Raw genomic sequence first — 18,342 nt, 5'->3', positions numbered from 1 at the left:
TAAAACTTATGAATTGAACTTTCTATTTAAATAAAGATATTGCAGTATAAAAAATGTTGCAAATACTACAAATGTCATACAATTTACAGGGTAGGTAGGTTCAATTAGATTCAATAGATGATTTTAAAGGCTTTCTAAAGATTTTCTAATATCATATAAAAATGAGACTAGTCAGTAAAAAAAATTGAAGCAATCACCAACTAGAGGAAAAATAAATTGGAAAACCAATCTCTGGTTAAAAGAATACCTTTATGCTAAGTCCCAGTCCTCCTACATTCTGTCTTTTAATTTTGACGGTTCGCTCCTAGTATTAAAAAAATACAAAATTAAGCTTTTGGTAACTTTTCTGTCACTTTCAATTTTTATTTCATTCATAGCAATAAAATTTATAACCTTTATAGTAACAACAATCATTTACTTTTTAGTCATTACTAGTTTACTGTAACATCTATTTTCATATTTTTAAACTATTACCAGTCAAGTTGTAAGAAAACGAAATGCACATTACGTAGGTGAATAAGGCTAGTGATTTTTTTAATTTTGTATTTAACTTTACTAAACTTCATCAGCCATTTCGATGAGGGCATTATTGGACATTTAAGCAATGGGCAGGTGTTAACATTACAAATCCTTCTTCATAGCTCTTAGTAAAAATTGAGGTTAGTTAATCAAGTACAGATACATGAAGCCTAGTTATACAATTGCCTGCAGTATAATTCCATTCCCTAACATCATTTCATGACTTCTGTAAGGGGGAGGATAAATACAGCTTATCGCCGCTTATTATATTGTGACCATGTCACTCCAAAGAAACAAATTCTGTGATCTGCTGATGTCTTCTTTCGTTAACTAATTTATTGTAAGCTGCAGCATATTATCCGAAATTAATAAAATTTCCGTACCTGTATATTTAAAAATGTTGGCATATCCCCGATTTTATTATTGAATCTTTTGCCTCGAGTCTTCCCTATCATCTTAGAAACATCGAACTTAACCGAAATATATTAATTTTAAGAGTAATGTTAAACTTATAATACTACTAAAACTGCCATGTAAATAACAGTCAAGGTGGGTTGCAGACACTACCCTGAAGAATAACGGTCTCCTAAAAGATCTGGAAAAATAGTCCCCAAAATAAGTTTCGCCGGGGGCCCCAGAGACCTTACTTACACCACGGCCTCAAAAAAGGAATTTGTTTTATTTAGCACTTAAAGGGCAACACTGCCAGGCAACACTGAAAAGCTAGAAAGGACTGACAGCAAGAGAACAGGTGGATTGGAGGTAGAGGAGAATATAAGTGCATGTGCAGATGCAGTTTTTACCTATAAGATATGATTCCTATTTGCGTCACGACTTGAGTTGCCCTTTAAGAATCATCAATATCTAATATCTAGTGTCACATTTATCAACACCAAAAATAATAATCAAAAATTAAAATTAAATAATTATAGTAAGCTTTCAGTGTTGAAAAAGTTACTAACCAGTAGGTGAAATACATTTACCTGCCCTCTGATCTAGTGTTAATGAGAAAACCATTGTCTCTGCCAAGTGAACTTTTTCCACCCAAGAGTTACTTGAACAAATTTTTAATCATTGTAAGCTTAGTTAGGAAACCCAGAAGCTTGACGAGTACATGCATCTGCTATTTATCCATTCCGCAAAAAAATCATAAATTTCACTATTTATTGATATCTAAATAAAAATAGAACAAAAAATAGTAAATTCATTTAAATAAAATAAAATAAAAAACAAAAACAATTTTAGGAGTAAAAAAATAATATTATCACAACCATATAGTTCTCATATTACAGTGGTTTTTTAATTTTGAGTACTACAAGACAGCGGAAGCTGGTCCTTTTTTGTGTTAAATTGAGGTATATAAATACTCAAATTCTTATAATGAAATGTTTTGAGGGGCTTGGGTTTGTACATTTTAAGGATAATATAGGGCTTAAGGTAGCGTTACCATGGGAAAATAAAATATTCACTTTTTTGGCATCTACCAAAATTCAATTTATGAAATGTAAATCTTCGATTTTGTACATTTTTGCCAAACCAAAAAAAAAGGATTTGCATTAGTTTAGATCAAAATTGCAATACGCAGTTGTATCAGAAATAATAATTTCAATTTTAAGAATTATGAAGACACATTCTCCCTTCTCCTCAGATTTAACCCCACTCATCAACCAGACTTGATTTTCCATCATTAGTACCAGGGTAGAAATTGTAGGATAAAAGTCTGAGATCCCCGGTTTTTGGGGTTGGGTATGAACACTATGGCGGGTTGGTAATCGAGCTGCAATTGAATTAGTTCCCCATAGACAACTCAGTTGTATATTGGCTTTCCATAATTTCAATAAATCCTGTTCACAAAGAGAGTGCCAAATACAAACAATATAGCCATAGAACATTTGCCATGATGATAGATGAGATTCGTACGACAACAGTCATTTGTAAACATTTCAGGGGAGGATGCAGCTCTCACTCAATAAATACAAACTATGAAATTTAATTACAAAAAAGCTGTTTATTATTATTCAACACTATTTTCAATATTCAAGAAAAGATTGCGCACTTTTTAGTTATTTTACTACAATTAACCGAAATCATTTGCATGTTAAAATCTAAATTCATCAACCAAAACTTTGCAAATAAAAGTAAAATTCCGTAATACCAAGGGCCCCCCTAGCTTAAAGGTACTACCCCATAGTGACTTGGTCTACTATGCCATCACTACACTACTTCAAATACAACTTTACATCAAGTTATATACATATCTTATTTACACAAGCACTCTCAGATGGTGTCTATTCAGGGTGTAGATTCTGATCCTGTTATTATAACTTCAGGTGTCCCTCAGGAGAGTATACTTGGTCCTTTATTGCTTAATAGCTATATTAGTGATAGTTTGACTTCATTTGAATATGTGGATGAAAATGCAATCTTAAGACTCGATCCACATATTAATATTAAAGTTGATATCAACTTTAATATTAATATCTTAATTGAAAGGCTAGAAAATGATATGAATCGCTTGAAAATCACATTTGAACAGAAAAACATGTTGTTGAATATACCTCCGAGACTCATTAATTGTTCCTAACAAAAAATCAAACATTTGGTTAAAAATATTGACACTCTTGGCCATATGGAAATAAAGAGGGTTGATTCGTAATTTGACATTTTTTTGATGAAAATTTGTCCTGAAAGCCACATAGATTATACAATCAGTAAAATAGAAGGTAACGGGTACTTAATTCATCCATTTTTTAGACTATTTGCAGGATTTTGTACGACTCCCTAATTTTTTCTAGCCTGGTTTATGGTAACACACTTTTTATGAATGCTTCTAAGGCTATACTATTAATATACTTCAGGTTGCACATAATAAACGTGCTAAATATATTTTAAAGAGAGGAAAGCGCACATCAGCTATAGTCGCTCTTAATGAATTTGGGTTGACTCACCCTTAAACAATATTATAACTTATCACTGTTGGTTTTAATGTGGCCATATGGAGACAGTCTGCCATTGTCAGTGATAATCTGAGATGTTACACTGTATTCTGTAACCTTGAAAAAACTAGGCCCCTCCTTCCAAAAGGGGCAGTCACCTCGTAAATCATGTAGATTAACAAACTCTTACCCCTGTATCTTGCGGTGTTGGCGAGATTTCTTTATGCAAAACTTCAATATTAGTTTCTTCCTTTTGTAAGATAAGCATTGTCCCTGTGAGCTGCAACCGCATTGGCTGTGGTCTACTTTTCCCATCACTTAGCATTACCATACCAACTTTAATCTAGCAGTTAAAATAAATAGAGAAACAATAAAAAGGTACTACAATTGTTATTTAAATTCTAGGAAAGATTAGAGACAGGCAGAAGCAAACGATGTAATTTATTCATAATTCATTTTTAAGAAAATAATAATAATAATCAGCTAGTCTAATACCCAAAGCACTGATATAGGCCTTGGACTATCTCGTAATGTTGTTATTCTGGGGAATCAGGTTATATTGCAATCCCTCCATGACATGGAAACGAACAGATGCCTATACTTACTATTACCATTGCATTTTTATGGAGATAAATTAAAGATAATTAGGTTCCACTGGCTTTTCATAATACCTTATTATTATCATTGAAAGGGGAGAAGGGCAAAATTAAGCCCAATCGCACAAACTTTGCCCAGAGATGGATGGCCAAAGGCAGGCTAAAGAGTTTATCTCGGGCCCCTCTAGGCAGAGAGCTAAGGAGATTCTCTCGCTTTCCAAATCTAATATCAGGTTGGTCATTGGCCTACTAACAGGTCACTGTCTCCTTAACAGACATCTTTACCTGATTGGAATTAGTGATGATCCAATCTGTAGGGCGAGTCAGGCTGAGGAGGAAACCGCCTCTCATGTGCTTTGTAGGTGTGATTACTACGCGGTCCAAAGATTCGAGCATCTTGGTATGCATCAGCTGGAAACTTCTGATTTCTATAATATGCCGGCCAAAAGGATTCTCCGATTTGTGTCGGATATTGGGCTTTTTAAGTCTTAAGGTTCAGATTTGCACAATGGACCTCTGGTCGACGTGCGCGAACGGGCATGTCCTTAGCCCTTCACCCCTTCATTAATAATAATAATAATAATACTATTACCATTGCAATTTTATGGAGATAAATTAAAGAGATTAATCTCTTTAATTTATAATTAGGTTCCACTGGCTTTTCATAATACCTTATTATTATCATTGAAAGGGGAGAAGGGCAAAGATAAGCCCAATCGCGCAAACTTTGCCCAGAGGTTCGTTGTACAACCCCAGACCTTAAGACTTAAAAAGTCCAATCTCCAACACAAAACTTGGAATCCATTTGGCCTAGCAAGATGCGCAAAGCTTTGAGCTGCCTAATTTACTCATCTACAAAGTACATGAGAGGACCTTTCCTCCTCAGCCTAACAGGCCTTGCAGATTGGATCATAATCCCTTAACAGCCAATAACAATTAAAGTTTAACATTTTTAATAGGCGAGAAGTGACCTTGGTTATTCCAGTTGAATATTCATGGTTCAATGAAAAACTAAACTGTTACTAAACAATCATAAACATACCTGATCCATAATTATTTTGTACAAGACTAGATCTTTAAGTTTGGGTACTTCAAGTGAAGAATTAAGTGTTCAAATCAACGAACAAGAAACTGCCTTTAATCCATGAAAACTATAAAAACAAATGTTTTAATTATTGTTAGTAACAGTATATCCAATCAACAACGTATTTATATAAACTTAGGAAGCAATGAGATAACAGGCTGATTTGATTTTTTGTAGGGTGATAGAGCATGAGGGATTAGGAGCAATGCTAATAAGAGTCCACATAGGCACTCTCCATAAGTAGAAATAAATATATTCTGGATCCAATAAAGTACAATAATTGTTTTATTCAAACAGTAAATGAAATTGGTGGTATTATTCCAAACATTCAATAGATTTATTCTCTGGACCTCTAAATGTAACAAGTCATAATAATTTTTGGTTTTTAAATCATCTCTGTTACATTTTGTGTTTTAGTCTTTTAGTATAAATTCAACTCAATCAACTAACCAATTATATTCCATGAGAGCAACGTAACTTCCGCCTTATAACTGTATTTTCTTTAGCTACAGAACAATCAAGAATAGTGAATCAACTATCGCCATCTATCGATATCACATTCAACTAGCTATTGTGATAACTATTTCAACTATACATTAAAGTTTAATAATAAGTTACAATTAATATTATATTTTAAATCACTTAAAGGGGCTCCAAAGTTCGGTGGCAAAAAAAAAGATAATTGAGCATGCTTTTCATTCCCCCCAACCCCTCACTCGGCCTTGGCAGAGGCGGGCAGAGTCAACCGTAAATTTCGCACTTTACTGACTTTACACACATTTTGCCACCGAACTTTGGAGCTCCTTTAATAACACATCTTCCCTTTCTTGGAGAATGTTTTAAATTTTAATTTATTTATCTCTAAAGATCTAATCTTTTAGGTGGTTGAACAAGTCTTCCAGCTCGCGTTACAACATCTCATTTTGGTTTTTGTGTTAAACTATCAAGGATTTTAAACTAAACACATCCATATTAGTAAGTAACAATTAGGTAAAAGTTAAAGTAATTGAACTCATTAAGTACTCAGCAGACAAGGGGGACAATGTGATAGCAAGCACTGCTATGGAATAACATGAGATTAGAAACATAATACCAAATAATATTAGCTATAGTTCATCACAAGAGGGTGACACACTAGAATTCAAAATTAGTTGGTAGGGGTCAAAGAGTAGTCTTACTCAAGGTCAGTGACAAACGTCACAATAAGCTATTAACAAATTGTTATTTTACCAACAGTTTGGTTAGGAACATCATTCTGTTTGGTTGGCGAACTAGAGGCTGCTGGTTGGTCTATTGCTATCGTTCTACGTTGACCACTGGAACTGGGTGAAAAGTTGGTTGGGTATGGGCTTGGAGCTAGTACATCAGATATATCATTAGGAACGTTTTGAAGTCTCCTAGAAGATTGTTCTGGTTGAGTGACTCTGTTGTAGTTGGATAGCATTTGAGATTTGTTGATCAGCTGACATATTATGAATAGGTATCAAATGAAACCTATTTCATCAAAATCGCCCTTTTTTAGTTTGAACTATATAAGATCATGGTTCCAGAGCTTTCTCAATGACTTGTCTTTCTGTTTGAATGTCAATAATCCAAACCTTCTTTCCCTCTGTCAGTTCTCAAAGGTCTCTGGTACCATGTCGTTTGTCATAGTGTGCTTTTCGCGTCACTTTCGGGATGGCTTCGGCCTTTCTTACCCCGTACTTAGGTGAACTACGGGATTCCAATTGACTTGGCACAGTAGGTATTGTAGTTTGTAACTAATGGTTCATAAATAGTTCTGCTGTAGCTAACATGGTCAGTGGCAGCCATATTGTTAGTAGGCCAAATGGTCGTCCCCTAATCTTATCAGGCCTAACTCCCAAGGGCACCAGTGGTGGCGCCGTGAGAGTATCTACGATATTCCCACTACAGCCAAACTAATGAAAATTATGGCACATGACAATACAAAACATCTGTATACTATTAAGTTGAAGGATGGTAGTTACTCCAGTTCTGGAAAAGAAACACTGACACATATGCTGGAGGTTCACTTTCCAGATTCTAAAGTCACTGACACAGATGACTCTTATGATCTTCCTCTTCGGTTCAAAAGAACTAAAAAGGTATTCAGATTTTCTCGGACAGTCAGGCTGCCCTTAAGGCTCTTAATCAGTTTAGTATTACTTATAAGCTCGTTCTTAGCTGTTTGGATCTCCTTTCGGAACTGGGCACCCATAATAGGGTTCAACTATTGGGTGCCTGGTCATAAGGGGCATCATGGCAATGAGATGGCCGACACTCTGGCCAAGGAGGGTGTGGAGGCTAGGTTCTTTGGTGCTGAACCTGCTATTCCAATACCCAACGGCCTGGTTAGCAGCCATTGCATGGCGCTATGACCAAGAGGCAGGTCAGGCTTTGGCTTGAGACTGAAGGTCAGAGGCATGCCAAGGAGTTTATTCCTGGGCCTTCTATGAATAGAGCAACTGAGTTGCTTTCGCTCTCTAAGAGTAGTATAAGGGTGGCTACAGGGATACTTTTAGTTCACTGCCAGCTTAATAGACATCTGCAACTGATTGGTATCAGTGAGAGTCCTTTGTGCAGGGCATGCCTTGCAGAGGAGGAAACTTCCTCTCATGTCCTTTGTGTCTGTGGTTCTTATGCGGCTCTAAGGTTTGAGTACCTTGGTATGCATAGGTTGGAAACGAGCGATCTTTCCCTTCACCAAGGTAGCCTTTAGACTATGTTTTCACTGGCAAATTCACCCATGAAAGCATCATCAACCTCTTCCATAACTTCATATACAGGGTGTTACGGATAAGAGTACCGAAACTTTCTATATGCATTCCATGGGTTTCTATGAGTAAAAAATGTCTAATAAACATGGGTCCTAAAGTGCTTCGTTTCAGAGATATGGGCTCCCAAAAAACTACCCCAAAAAACCGGACACAGCCTTAAATCTGGCAAACAATATTCTTCATTGAACCAATTTGTTTTCATTAAACTATCAATTGTTTTTTATCCGTGAGGTGAGAAACTTTAATAACAACATTTTCTTTAATTTTGATAATTAAAATCGTTCGTAACGACAAAATGTTTTTATTTTATTTGGAACCGTGTCAATAAAATTAAAATGGACATTAATGAACTTTTGCCACTTGTTATTAAAGTTTCTCGCCTCACGGATAAAAAACAATTGATAGTTTAATGAAAACAATTTGGTTCAAGGAAGAATATTGTTTGCCAGATTTAAGGCTGTGTACGGTTTTTGGGGTAGTTTTTTGGGAGCCCATATCTCTGAAACGAAGCATTTTAGGACCCATGTTTATTAGACAATTTTTACTCAGAGACCCATAGAATGCATATAGAAAGTTTCGGTACTCTTATCCGTAACACCCTGTAGAGATTTGTCCTTTATGTTTACAATGATGACACGTGTCAGGACATTTATCAGGGGCGTGCCATGTATTTCCACACCTTTGAATATTTCCAGAGTTAATATTTTTACTCTTTCCTACAAACACCCTGACCAGCACGATAATGTTAAATATCAGATCCGGATTTGTGTTTCATATTAAATTTTGATATAAATTTCGAACTATAAGCTTTTTGACATTTGCACTCTTTGATTCAGACTGTCCACAGTTCAGTACTACTTGTTGGCGTTTAACCCCTCATGCTGACGAGCCGTAAAAACTGGCTAATCCAACGCCCTGAGTCGTGAAATTATATTGTTCAGGAGGATTTCCCTGATAACTGGCTGATGGAGTGTTGGGAGTCATCTTAAATTTCCATTGAACTGAACTTATCTGCCGCAGAAAATAATAGGGTTAGCTCTAGTTACATTTTACAATTCAGGGAGCTTTCCACTCAGGTTTGGCAAAAACCTGTTTTTGCCAGGACATGTGGGAAAAACTGGTAAAAACTGGGAAAATGGGAAAACTCTTTTCAGGCTTATTAATCATTGATATACCTATTAAGTTACTAATTTGGTCATTGCAAATAGGAGAGATGAAGAAAGGCCAGGAGAAGAGTGAATAGAATAGAATAGAAAAATATACTGCTTTTATTTATTTTTTATTGAATTTTGTCACTAGATGTGGAAAAACCATAGAAATACGTTTTTCCACATGGTTTTTAACTGGAAAACAACAGGTGGAAAATCCGCGGAAAAAACTAGTTTTTTCCACCCTTTGCAAAATCATGCCAACCCTCAAAGTAAACAAAGTACAGGAACTAACGAAAAAACTAAAAATTAGAAAATTCTCGATTAACTAACTATTCAATTTGTGATAGAAAATATGTATCAAGTAAAATGAAAAGAAACATTCAGATATGCTCTTGCAAAACTTTTTATAATGAAAAATTAGAAAAAAATGGTACCGTCTTTTATAATGATTTTATCATATTCACTACTGTTATGATAGATAACTTTGTTAATATAGGTTCATAAATTGGCCGATATTATCGGCCACGAATAGTAATACCAATGCATCCCTACTTAATATCACAATCTACATACACGTTTAAGACATCAGAAATTTATAATGATAATTATACATTTTAGATTATTGTTCTGGCTTTTGGAGTTCTCATCTCATTAAAGAAATAGATATATTGGAGCGGGTACAGTGCAAGCTACTAAAATGTTCAACACGGTACCGCAACTATCTTTAACCCCTTAACATGTTGTCTTAAGTAAAATGACGCCTATGCACCAATCTCATTAAATGTTTCAAACTCATTTACAATTTCTACTCCATTTGACATGAGAAGTGCTTCAAAATAACAGGGTTTGGGTCGTAAAAATTTCAAATCACATTGTTCCACTACAAATCAACAACAGTTTTTCCCAAATAGAATTGTTAATGAGTTAGTTTTATATGAATAGGAAAAAGCAGGGTCTAAGATAAATGTTAGGGTTTCAATCATTGTGTTATAGATATTAGACTAAGGGCCCGTTCCAGAGACATTTTCAAAACTCTCGTAAGTTAAAAAGTTACGAGAGCAAATCTACGAGACCCGAAATCTCGTATCTTAAACGCGTTCCAGAGACAACTTTTCAAGAATTCATAAACTCCCGCTCTCGTATCTTTGGCCTTTTTTTTAATAAGCTCCGCCCCCGCCATAGCCAATAGAAACGCCGGAAAATATCGGTGGGAAGCGGGTTACTTCAAGCGCTCAGTTAAGCCTTAGCTTTGACTTGTTATTTATTTCTTGTAAACAGCGGCAATACATATTTTCAAATTTTGTTTTTATTTACATTTGTTTTTATATATCATTTACATTTATTATTCAGAAGTTTTACGCGAAATTGTTTTAAAAATGGGGCAAGCAAAGAAGGAGTGCAAAATGCAAAGAATTTTAACCAAGGTTGAAGAAATTGTGGCTTGGCTAGAATGTGTTTGGTCAATGAAAATAGTGAAAGGCCAAGATATCATAAGGATCAGAAAAGTCCACCACTAGCCAGAACAAGTGGTGTTTTTATTGGTATGCCAAGTGCGGGGTGTTTTCACATTACTCCTACGAGTACTCCACCGAGCGTGGATGGTAGTGCTCCCTTTCATTTGGCTTCAAAGAGATGGCAAAATATTTCTAGAAAGTAAAGGTTATCAATATTTAATTTAAATTTAATTGAGCTTCCCATATTGATGACAACACAATGAAAAAAAAAAACCAAGATTGACAAATCAAAATATTGCCAATGTAATGGGTATATTTAGAAAAAATCGGTTTAGGTATATTACTTACTAGCAGATATAGCTCAGTTACATTTTTAAATCCCTTCCATAAACTGCAACCTTGTACCTCTTCGTGGTGGAAGGGAGTAACAGGTGGAGGGGAAACCCTTCATGCTGGCCAACTAAGGCTCTGCTTCTTCCTTAAGCTAAGGTGTGAGGTATCATGCTGAGGGCTGGGTGGTACCGGGGAAGCGTAAATACGGTATCGTGAACGATCCCCTCGGGGCACCAGGCGACACCCCGTTGTATTTTAGCCTTCCGCCCGGACAGAGGATTAAGGGCGGTGACTTTTACTTTCCTCTTTTCTCGTGGGACCAAAATGGAAACACAAAAAAACCAAAAACCGGGCAAGGGTTCGAAAGAACCCGGCCTTAAGCAAGGGGAGGGTTCGGAAGGACCCAACCCAAAGCAAGGGGAGGGTTCGAAAGGACCCAACCCAAAGCAAGGGGCGGGTTCATCTTCGGATGTTACCCCCCCTGTTTCTAACCTGGAGGGGGGACTTTCCCCTACAAGAACCCGGCCTAGCCTTCAAGGGTCTGCCTCTGGCAAGACCCAGTCGGTGAAGCAAGGGTTCAAGGGGGAGAAACCCCTCAGTAAAACTCAAAAGCGGAATCGACGCCGCAGGGAAAGATTGATGCAGGAGGAGGTCTCTGGTAAGGACGACCCCCCGCCATCACTTTCAAAACGTTCCAGGGAAAATGACTCCCCCGATTCCCAGTCTCAGGTTTCCAAAAAGGTGAAGTCTCACGACCAAACCTATAGCGAAACCTTAAGCTCCACAAAGATGGCCATCGTTAAAGAAGGCTATCCTGTGAAAACCATCTCCGCAGAGGAAATGGGCACCATCCAGCGTGAGGTCCTGAAGAGGATAGATGGGTCACCTTCGGGAGACCCTCTACCTCGTTTTGGGAACTTTCAGCTGGTTGGGGGCGCCATTCACTACCTCTGTAAGGATGCGTTTACAGCGGATTGGTTGGTGGGAGGATTTAACCAGAAGGAATTGGTCTCCGGGGGGTCACGGCTTTCAGTAATGAAGGCCGTCGACCTACCGAAACCTTTCAAGGTAGCCTTCCGCACCAAGGACGTCTACACCAAGGATGGCAATGTCCTCCTTCGTAGACTCAGGACCTACAATAACGCGCTAAATACGCAATGTTGGAAGGTCGTAAATAAAGCCGATGAGCCGACTGCCATCCGCTGGATCTTCCAGGTGGATGGAGAGTCGGTTAAGGCTATCAAGGAGGCAGGACACCGAGCCTTAACGGGTCTGGACAGTGGTATCTTTAAGATACTTCATGAACCTGACCCGACAGCTCCGGTGGATCCTGTAAAGGAGGGTGGTTCAGTCGAACCCTCTGCCTTGGAGATCTCAAGGATGGAAGATGAGGCTCTGGCTGGCGGGGACTCCGGAGAGGACATTCCAATGGAAGATAATCTCGTGGAGGAGCTAAAGGCCTTTGCTTTGTCGGACACCGACGAGATCAAAGAGGTTGTACCACTGGAGGGTGCAACAGGGGGGCAGGCTAGGGATGTAAGTCAGACCGGTGCCTCTTCGTGGTGGAAGGGAGTAACAGGTGGAGGGGCAACCCTTCATGCTGGCCAACTAAGGCTCTGCTTCTTCCTTAAGCTAAGGTGGGTGGTATCGTGCTGAGGGCTGAGTGGTACCGGGGAAGCGAAATTACGGTATCGTGAACGATCCCCTCGGGGAACCAGGCGACACCCCGTTGTATTTTAGCCTTCCGCCCGGACAGAGGATTAAGGGCGGTGACCTTCTACTTTCCTCTTTTCTCGTGGGATCTTTTATGAATTCCAATAACAAAAAACCATCGGGCAAGGGTCTGTCTTTGACAGCACCCTGCTCTAGCCAGGGGAAGGGTGTATCTCAGGATACTACCCTCCCTTCCACAAGTTCAGGTCGTGGGTCTGTCGTGGAGGATACCGAGCCCATGGTGCTAGGGTCTGCCTCTGGCAGTACCCAGCATCAGAAGCCGGAGTCTACCAAAGACAGTACCCCGACGGAGGGAAGCAAGGTAAGTGCTTCCAATGCTCGTACTCGCAAGAGGAACAGGCGTCGTAAGACAAACAAGAAGGTGGCAGACGACTCTCCAAAGGGTAACTCCTCTTCTAACAAGAGAACAAGGGAGTCAGATCAAGACTCTCCTAGCTCTCAACAACAGGCTGCCAAGAAGTCCAAACCACTAACCTTCAGTGAAGCTGTGGGTTCGATGCGGATGGCCATCATTAAAGAAGGCTTTCCCTCGAACGGCTTAACCGAGGCAGAAATGGGCACCATCCAGCGTGGAGTTCTGGAGAGGATTGACGGGATACCTTCGGGTAACCCTCTTCCTCAATTCCTGCAATTCCAGCTGAAAGGAGGTGCCCTGGTTTACCTGTGTAAGGATGACTTCACAGGTAAATGGTTAAGCCAGGAGTTCGACCGCAACGAACAGGTTCTCCAGGGAACGAAGCTTTTGGTAACAAAAGCCAGTGACCTGCCGAAACCTTTTAAGGTCGCTCTCCGTACAAGGGACGTCTGGACGAAGGACCCTAAAGTGCTCCTCAGGCGTCTTCAAGCCTTCAACGCTGAACACCAGCCGCTGGAAGGTGCTGGGCAAATCCGAGGAACCGGCTGCCATCCGTTGGATTTTTCTAATGGATGGTGAGTCGGTCAACGCCATCAAAGCGGCAGGATTTGCCGCTCAGACAGGTTTGGATAGGGGTATCTTTAAGATACTCAGTCAACCAAATCAAACCTCAGTCGTAAGTGCTGTAGAGGGTGTGGATAATCCTACACCTATTAATGATTCCAAGTCTAACGACTCGGTAATTTCAGGACTAGAGGACCTAGAGCGTCTGCTCAGCGATTACTCGGAAGGGGATACGCTGACAGAGGACATCAAGAACCTCAGTGTCTCGGACGGTGAAGAGGTCCAAGGCATGGTGGCTCAGCCAGATGGAGCAGTGGTGGGGGAGACTGGTGGTACTAACCTAACCAGCGGGAGTGGTGTGGTTTCCACACCCCCCACTGGAGGGGGCGGTGTCACTGGTCAACCTCCAATCTAGGCCCGTCGCCATGAGCATTAAGGTGGTGCAGATAAATCTTCATCACTGCAAGGCAGCCTCCGCTGTACTTTGTCGAAGGCTTGCTAAGGAGCAAATTGATGTTGCTCTTATTCAGGAGCCTTGGATTGCCAGGGGTAAAATCCTTGGTCTTAATAGTGCAGGTAATATCTATTATGACCATAATTCCGTTTCTCCTAGAGCTTGTATTTTGGTACGCAAGGACATTCATGCCCTTCCGCTCTCAATCTATCACTCTAGGGACACTGCTGTGGTTAAAATCATTTCCCCTTCTGCTGATGGGAATGATGAACTCACGCTGGCTTCTGCTTACTTTCCCTACGATGATGCTCTGCCCCCACCATCACAGGAGGTGACCAATCTGGTCAACCACTGTGAGCGGTCGGGAAAGAAACTCATTATAGGTTGTGATGCAAACGCTCACCATGTTATCTGGGGCAGCAGTAACTGCAACGATCGTGGTGATAAACTAATGGAATATGTGGTTAGTACGAAACTCCATATTCTTAATAGGAACAATGAACCAACTTTTGTTACTCGTAACAGAAGTGAGGTCATTGATCTCACACTGTGCACAGAAAATGTCACAGCTCTTATTAATGACTGGCATGTGTCTAGTGAACCATCACTGTCGGATCACAGACACATTTGCTATACAGTCAGGATGAAAGTGGTTCAGGTTTGTACCGAAGTTCGTAATCCCAGGCGAACTAATTGGCCTGGTTTTAGGGATGATCTAAATCTTCATCTGAAGGATGATAAGCCTAGGCTGTCATCGGTGCTGGATTTTGATTTGGCTGTTGATCGCATGCAACATGCCATTATCGACTCCTACCACCGTAACTGTCCGGCGAAGTCTGCCAACCAGCCAAGGCTAGTTCCTTGGTGGAACCTTGAGATTGGCAGGCTTCGCAAAGAGTCTAGGAGGCTCTTTAACAAAGCTAAGAGGTCGGGTGACTGGGTTGCCTACAAGCAAACCCTCACTGCGTACCATAAGGCCATCCGCGAGGCCAAGAGGGACTCGTGGAGGAATTTCTGTGAGAATATCTCTGATATTCTTAGTACGGCAAAGTTAATGAAAATTATGGCCAACGATAAGACTAAACATCTTGACACTATCAAGTTGAAAGATGGCAGTCATTCTTCGTCGGGTAAGGAGACTAACTCATATGTTAGATGTACACTTTCCCGACTCCAGAATTACAAACAGTACTGATTCTGACCCCCTTCCTATTAGGATTGCACGTACCAAAAGGGAGGACTGGGCGGTGGCGAATAAAATTGTCACGCACTCCAGACTTATTTGGGCTATAAAGTCTTTTAAGCCCTATAAGTCTCCGGGGCCGGATGGGATACTTCCCATTCTGTTGCAGGAGGGCATTGACGTTGTCTGCCCAATGCTGAGTAGAATCTATAGGGCTTGTATTGCCCTTGGATATATTCCTAGCACCTGGAAGCTTTCTAGGGTGATCTTTATTCCGAAGCCAGGGAAATCTAACTATCTCGAGGCTAAGGCTTTTAGACCAATCAGTTTGACTTCTTTTTTTCTAAAGATTTTGGAGAAATTGGTAGACAACTATATTAGGGGAGAGGTTATTTCTCATACACCTCTCTCGACGGCTCAGTATGCCTACCAAAAAGGCAAATCTACTGAGACTGCCCTTCATGGCATAACCAATTGCATTGAAAGGGCTATTAACTTTAAGGAAATAGCATTAGCTGTGTTCCTTGATATTGAGGGCGCCTTTGATAAGGTGTCCAGCGCAGTCATCATGAAGGCTGCTAAGCGCTTTGGCATTAATGACACTGTGTCTCTGGCTCAAAGCTATGCTGACGAATCGTGTGGTGGTATCCTCCCTGCTCGGTGAATCCCTTATGATCTCCACCAGCCGTGGTTGCCCGCAAGGTGGTGTTCTATCACCTCTGCTGTGGTGCCTGGTTGTGGATGAGCTTTTGGTGAGGCTAGACAGGGATGGGTGCTGCTGCTTCGGCTATGCCGACGATATCGCCATCATCTTTACGGGAAAATTCCCCAACACTACTAGCGATTTAGTGAGAAGGGCTCTTGCATCAGTGGAAAAATGGTGCAGGGAAGTTGGTCTTACGGTTAATCCTAGTAAAACGGTACTTGTTCCTTTTACTCGTAAAAGGCTGCAAAACTCTTTTAATGATATCTCCTTATTTGGGACTATTTTGAGGGAAAGCACGGAGGTGAAGTACCTTGGTGTCATTCTTGACAACAAACTAACGTGGAAGCCTCACCTTGACTGTGTAGTTAAGAAGGCCAAGATGTTACTTTGGAGGACTAGGAGTGCAGTTAGCAGGTCATGGGGGCTTAGCCCTAAAGTGGCCTTCTGGCTGTACACCATGATCATCAGGCCACTGCTCTCTTATGCTGCAGTGGTCTGGTGGCCAAGAGTCCGAATTAAGACTGTGCAGAGCGATCTGCGCACCCTACAAAGGCTGGCTTGTGTCAGCATCACAGGAGCTATGAGAACAGCCCCAAGTGCTTCTCTAGAAATTCTCCTGAACATTCTTCCTCTTCATCTTCATCTTTTTATAGAGGAAGCTGCTGCTATGGGAGCCTATAGGCTCAACCAGAATGGTTGGTGGAAGGCGAATACTTGGGATAATAGCCACACCAAGATCTTTCGGGAAATTTCATGTCAGTTACCTGTATATCTCATGGGTTCTGATTTGATGACTACGAAGCTGCATTTTAGTAAGTCCTTCAATACTTATTTTCCGAGCCGTACAGAGTGGGCCAATCATAGTACCCTCGGGGCCAGAGGAGAAATCGTCTGGTTTACCAATGGGTCTAAGACCCGCTCTGGCTCAGGTTCGGGGATGTATTGCCTTACTAGCAATCTCGGCTTCTTTGAAAGCCTTGGTGTCTATGCTAGTGTTTTCCAGGCGGAAATTGCCGCTATCTGCTTCTGTGTTGATTTTTGTCTTAAGAAGAAGCTTCATGGCAAGGTTATCCAAATTTATTCGGATAGTCAAGCAGCCCTCAAGGCTCTCAACCAGTTTCAGGTCTCTTCAAAACTGGTTTACAGCTGTTTGAACCTCCTCTCGGAGCTAGGCACCAATAATAAAGTTCAGCTCTATTGGGTTCCTGGCCATCGGGGGTACTATGGTAATGAGAGGGCTGATGTCTTAGCCAAGAAGGGGGCAGAGGCTGGGTTCTTTGGTCCTGAACCTGCCGTTCCTATCCCCTCTAGCATAGTTCGCGGCCTTATCTCTAACTCCATGACTGACCGTCAACTCAAGCTTTGGCTTGAGATGGATGGCCAAAGGCAGGCTAAAGAGTTTATCTCGGGCCCCTCTAGGCAGAGAGCTAAGGAGCTGCTCTCGCTTTCCAAATCTAATATCAGGTTGGTCATTGGCCTACTAACAGGTCACTGTCTCCTTAACAGACATCTTCACCTGATTGGAATCAGTGATGATCCAATCTGTAGGGCATGTCAGGCTGAGGAGGAAACCGCCTCTCATGTGCTTTGTAGGTGCGATTACTACGCGGCCCAAAGATTCGAGCATCTTGGTATGCATCAACTGGAAACTTCTGATTTCTATAATATGCCGGCCAAGAGGATTCTCCGTTTTGTGTCGGATATTGGACTTTTTAAGTCTTAAGGTTCGGGTTTTGCACAATGGACCTCTGGTCGACGTGCGCGAACGGGCATTTCCAAAGCCCTTCACCCCTTCATCAATAATAATAATAATAAAGTCAGACCGGTGGGGGTGTTGGGGTTTCCACAAACACAACCACCACTGTGTCTGAATAGACATCTAAGCCCTGCAACCGAGCTCACCTTAAACCAAGATGAGTGTAAAGGTGCTGCAAATTAGAGCTCTCAGCCAGTATAGTATTCTTTCTAAACTGGTTTTTAGCTGCTTAGATCTCCTCTGCACTCTTGGGTTGCACAATAAAGTTCAACTTTGTTGGGTACCTGGGCATAAGGGGCATCTTGGGAACGAAAGGGCCGACGCCTTGGCCAAGGAAGGTGCGAGGGCTGGGTTCATTGGTCCAGAACCTGCTCTCCCCATCTCCCGAGGACTTGTACGCGGCTTAATCTCCAAGTTTATGTCGGATCGTCAACTCAGACAATGGTCTGAAATTGAGGGTCAAAGGCAGGCCAAAGAGTTCACTCTTGGCCCATCTAGGGAGAGAGCTAGAGAATTACTCTCGCTCTCTAGGTCCAGTATTAGGATTGTTACTGGCCTACTTACAGGTCACTGCCATCTTAACAGACATTTAACGCTTATTGGGGTCAGTGATGACCCGATTTGCAGATCTTGTCTAGCTGAGGAGGAAACTGCCTCACATGTACTCTGTAGCTGCGATTACTATGCAGCCCAGAGGTTTGAGCATTTGGGTATGCATCGGTTGGAGACGTATGACGTCT

At 40.9% G+C, this 18,342-nt stretch overlaps 1 protein-coding gene across 6 annotated transcripts in view; it reads right to left on the bottom strand.

The window, feature by feature from the left end:
- Window positions 1–18,342, bottom strand: part of Syn2 (Syntrophin-like 2) — a 31,560-nt gene that overhangs the window by 8,607 nt on the left and 4,611 nt on the right. For 3 of the 6 annotated variants that reach the window (XR_016481225.1, XM_090178047.1, XM_090178050.1), the window contains exons 2-4: window positions 5,094–5,202; window positions 3,646–3,798; window positions 248–304 (exon numbers count right to left, since the gene is read on the bottom strand). Coding sequence is in view for 5 of the 6 variants with exons in the window: in XM_090178047.1 (XP_090034173.1) it covers window positions 248–304; window positions 3,646–3,798; window positions 5,094–5,102 (219 nt within the window). In the remaining variant the exon portion in view is untranslated. Of the gene's footprint in view, window positions 1–247; window positions 305–902; window positions 944–3,645; window positions 3,799–5,093; window positions 5,203–5,585; window positions 5,605–6,365; window positions 7,171–18,342 lie in introns of those variants that run through there. The other 3 variants (XM_090178048.1, XM_090178049.1, XM_090178051.1) reach the window with 3 other exon arrangements.

This window comes from Leiobunum rupestre, chromosome 6 (genome assembly GCF_980474605.1).
Source record: "Leiobunum rupestre chromosome 6, qqLeiRupe1.1.hap1, whole genome shotgun sequence".
In the NCBI taxonomy this organism is placed as follows: Eukaryota; Metazoa; Arthropoda; class Arachnida; order Opiliones; family Sclerosomatidae; genus Leiobunum; species Leiobunum rupestre.
This window is presented reverse-complemented; position numbering and strand designations above follow the sequence as displayed.